This window comes from Rattus rattus, chromosome 16 (assembly GCF_011064425.1).
Source record: "Rattus rattus isolate New Zealand chromosome 16, Rrattus_CSIRO_v1, whole genome shotgun sequence".
NCBI classification, from domain to species: domain Eukaryota; kingdom Metazoa; phylum Chordata; class Mammalia; order Rodentia; family Muridae; genus Rattus; species Rattus rattus.
In genome coordinates this window covers 16,790,420-16,794,523 of record NC_046169.1, presented here as the reverse complement: position 1 = coordinate 16,794,523, position 4,104 = coordinate 16,790,420, and the positions used below count along the sequence as shown (strand labels likewise).

The following is a 4,104-nucleotide window of genomic DNA, read 5'->3' as shown; positions in this document are numbered from 1 at the left end:
CTAGCCTGTACTGTATGGAGAGGCTTTGTCACAGAAGTGAAAAATAAAGGTGAAGTAAAAAGGTGGAGAGGAAAATGGTCCAACACTCTCCTACAGCCGTTCCCTGCCGAGAACCTCTATGGTTGAAGAGAACCAACTCTTAAAAGCTGTCCACTGGCTTCCACACATCATCTGGAAAGGCTTGAGATGCCAGGGCTCTTGGGAATGCACAGCCCCAAGGACAGCAACAAGCAGAGAGCACCAAGTGACCAAAGAGCCTGTCGTCCTGCAAGGAATGGCTGGAGGGCAAGAGAGGTGGATTTCAGCAGTCCCCCCACATGCCAGGGGCAACACCTCAGGCCACCAGCTGCCCAACTGTGAACCAGGCCACTTCCTCTACACCTGCAGACTCTCTCGGTGGCCCCTGAGCACCCCAAAGGCCAATGGAGGACCTAACATAAATTTCCAACCCTTTCCCTGGAAAGAGAAGCCAGACCATCTACAGCTCTGCCCAAAGCCCCAGTGCATAAGGCTGGGTGTCACTCACCAGAAACTTCTGGAACGACAGAGAAGAGCTGGAGAACCAGCAACAGGATCCATGCCACCAGCATCTCCCGGGGAGAGGGCTCTGGCTGTGAGAGCCTCCCTCCTCAAGAGGCCCAAGAAGTGAGAGCCCTGCGCAAAAGGAGCTCTTATAAGGACCCTAGAGACCTTTTCCTCAGGGAAGAATGGTGTCTGGCCCTGGGTGGGGATGACTGTGTCGTAGGTGGGGGGACGGTCCCAGGGAGTTGGCCAAAGGACAGCCTGTCAACCTTCCTCCCCTCTAATTCCAGGTGTGTTGACTGCCCCAAGCAACGGTCAACAGAAGCTGAGAATCACTGGGTGGGTGGGGCAAGACAGACAGAGCAAACGGAAGGCTGAGGTGTTGAGCCTCTGAAGAAAGTAGCCAAGAGGTGGATGCCAAGGAGCACAAAGGTGTGGTAACAATGAGGGGAGGAGCACAGGGACCCTTGAAAGGGACAATCTCTAAGAAGTCAGGCTAGATGAAAGAGAACCTTCCTCTGTGTCCAGTCACCTCTCCCCTGAGTCTGCTTTCTCCATTGTCCCTCTCTCCCCCACCCCAGAGCTGCCCCCTTTCCATTGCTTTCCTTGGGGGGGGGAGGGGTGATGCCATTTACACCTAAGATTTTTATGGACGATTCTCCACCCCTGATCAGAGTCAGAGATGAGAGAAACCTATAGTCATGGTCTCTTCCCAGAACAGAGCCCAAGTCAGAGGGACTTCTCCCTCCTCATCTCCTCCTCTTTCCCTCCTCCTTCACCCAAATAGCCACTGGATTAGATTACTGCTCCCTGTCCCTGTCACTGTCCCAGGCAAGAACACTGACTGTCCATCACTGTGGAAGCCGGAGGGGCTAAGATGCGCACACCTGCCGTCAAGCCTAACGACCCGAGTTCAATTCCCAGAAGCCACACAGTGGAAGAAGAGCATTAACTCCCACAAGGTGTCTTCTGACTTCCACACACATGCAATGACACGCATGAACACACACACACACCCTGTAAGATAAATGTAATAAAATAAGCCATCTCTTTACCTCCCTGACCCAGTGCCAGTGGTCTAACTCCTTCCAGCTAATTCCAGCCCTAAGCTTCTATGGCCAAGGCGAGAAAGGGCAAGATTGCAGAACTCAGGGGCCTCCCATTCACTGTTGCTGGAGAGACTCCCCTGCACCCCACCCCATCTCACTCATCAGTGAGACTCATCCCTCCTCATAAGATCTAGGTACAGCCGTGGCCCTGAGAGATGCTGGCCTTTCTCCCTGGGAGAAAAAGATGCTAACAAACTTCTTCTATCCCAAGCAGATGGAGACCACTGGGTGGGGAGGGGGGAGGCGCGGCGGGTAGGAGAACACATGGAGAGAGCAGTTTTATTTACAGTAAATGTATTTATTGGATGTATATGGGGATCGAGACACTCGCTGACTTCCTGTCCCCAGATCTGTTCTGGCAAAGGAGATTAAGGGTTCCAGGGTCAGAGGTCACAACAGTGACAGACAGGAATCAAAGGAAGAGACATCGTGGAAGAGGTGGTGACAACGGTAAAGGAGATAAGGAGACAGGCTCCTGACTGCTCATCCTGGGACAAATCCATGACCGACCCCTGCCTAGGACTTAAAATCGCCAAGGGTGAAAAGAGGAAGGAGGTGGGAACCTTGGGGTCGGGAAGTAGGAGTGTGGGAAGCATTAACCGGGGACCCCATGACACCCTGGCTGTATGAGGACCTAGGAACAGGGAGTCATGGGAACAAGGTGGGATTTGGGGATAGCTGCAGGGATGAAGAAGGGAGCAGGATAAGAGGGGCGAGGAATCAAGGTCCGTCATGCTCAGCTACTTAGAGAGTTCCAGAGGAGAGAGTGGGGGTGTGACTCATGCTGCCCTGGGGGGAGTGGGGGAGTGTCAGGTTACCTATGCATGCAAGAGTGCAAGATGAAGGATTAGCCAGTAAGCCAGGATGGTGATAGAGCGTAAATCCAAAAGTAAGAGCCAATGACTGAGGGATGTGGCTCAGCGGGTAGGGCCCTTGCCTAGCATACACAGAATCCTAGCTTCCATCCCCAGCACCGTGTTAAACTCTGTCTCAAAGGAACAATGGAGACCTGAGACAAAGAAGGAGTAAAGTCAGGTGGGAGAGAGAATCCGAGAAAAGCAACAGGAGAATGTAAAAGTCCCCCAAAAATCAACCAAGCACATGTGAAGTGATTGTGCTAAGTTTTAGGGTAATGGTATTAAGTGCATCACACCCATTTCACAGATGAGGCGACTGAGGCAAGAGACTGAGACTGCCCTGCCCACCATACTGGAGTGAAGAGCATAGATCTATGTTCTCCAAGTGGGTTTCAGCCAAACAAAGAGAAGGATGGGAGGTCAAGGAAACAGGATTCCCCTCGCCCCCAAGAACACTGGAACCTGGGCTGTGTGGGCACTGGAACTAATTCTTCCATAATGGGCTCAGGCCTACAGCTCCAGTCAGAGTGAAGGGGCACAAAAGAGGCCCTGCAAGGGCTCAGAATGATGATGATGATGATGGTGATGATGATGAAGATGAAGAAGAAGATGATGATGATGGTGATGGTGATGATGGTGGTGGTGATGCTATTGCTGCTGAGGGTGATAAAGTCAACTCGGGTCTCTGGATGTGAACCTGCCACAGAAGGAACATTGAGAGTAGAGACTACTCAGAGAACCAGCTGAGAGAAGCCATTGCCTGTTCCCAACCCAGCCAACTGCCTAGACAGAGAAGAAACAGAGGATTCAAGTTCGGGAAGGTTGTGACCTCACCGCCATGTTGGTATCCACATTCTCCAAGGCAACGTAGAAGTTTTCATTAGTGACTGCAGAGGAAAGAAAGGAGGGTGGTAGAGTAGAAGAAACAGTGGCCCAGGGAGGGTCTGGCAATGACACACACTCTAGGGCACCCTGGCTAAGGAAGTCAACCTACCCTCCTCAGATTGTGGTACAGCCCAGGGCAAGCCCTGTTCCCAGGTATTAAGACTTACCTGGTGGGGCATCCTGGAAGCCCCTTTTGGAAAAAGTCCCCGCGATGTCTTCATCCCAGATCTCAAACCATTTCCTGTCCTTGGTCCAGGTCCTAAGTTATGGCTCAGGAGGTCAAGTAATTGCACAAAACCAAGGTGTCTGGGGTCCCCTAACCAGCCCTCCGTTCCTCTAGCTCACCTGCCCGAGAGCTGGCGGTCCTTGCCTCTTGCCCGAGAATGTGCCACCCAGACACTTAAGGCCACCAGTAACAGCAGCAGCACTATGGCAGCCCCCACCAGGCCTCCAACCAACACCCTCCAGTCAACCGTCACCTCACAGCGTGGTCCTGAGACCCAGTATGTGTCTGTGGAGAAGCAGCTGGAGAGAGAGAGAGAGTCGCAGTGTTCAGACAGGTCAGATGCTGGTAGGCAGGGCCACAGAGGCTGGGGTCTGCCATCCTAAAGCAAGCGGCCAGGACCTTGGAGAATTTGGTCTGTATAGGGCAGAGTCTCCAGAAGGGACAGTGGGGTGTGGTGGCTCACTTTTATAATTCTAGAACTTGGGGGATGAAGGCACGGGCATCA

General features: G+C 52.7%; 1 protein-coding gene across 1 annotated transcript in view; it reads right to left on the bottom strand.

Annotated features, from left to right (window-relative positions):
• Nucleotides 1-3,110: 3,110 nt before the first annotated feature.
• Nucleotides 3,111-4,104, bottom strand: part of LOC116885907 (mucin-3A-like) — a 14,558-nt gene continuing 13,564 nt past the window's right edge. Inside the window, exons 8-10 of the mRNA XM_032887222.1 lie at nt 3,719-3,898; nt 3,541-3,632; nt 3,111-3,375 (exon numbers count right to left, since the gene is read on the bottom strand). Of these exons, the coding sequence (XP_032743113.1) occupies nt 3,296-3,375; nt 3,541-3,632; nt 3,719-3,898 (352 nt within the window). The 3' untranslated portion in view covers nt 3,111-3,295. The remainder of the gene's footprint in view (nt 3,376-3,540; nt 3,633-3,718; nt 3,899-4,104) is intronic.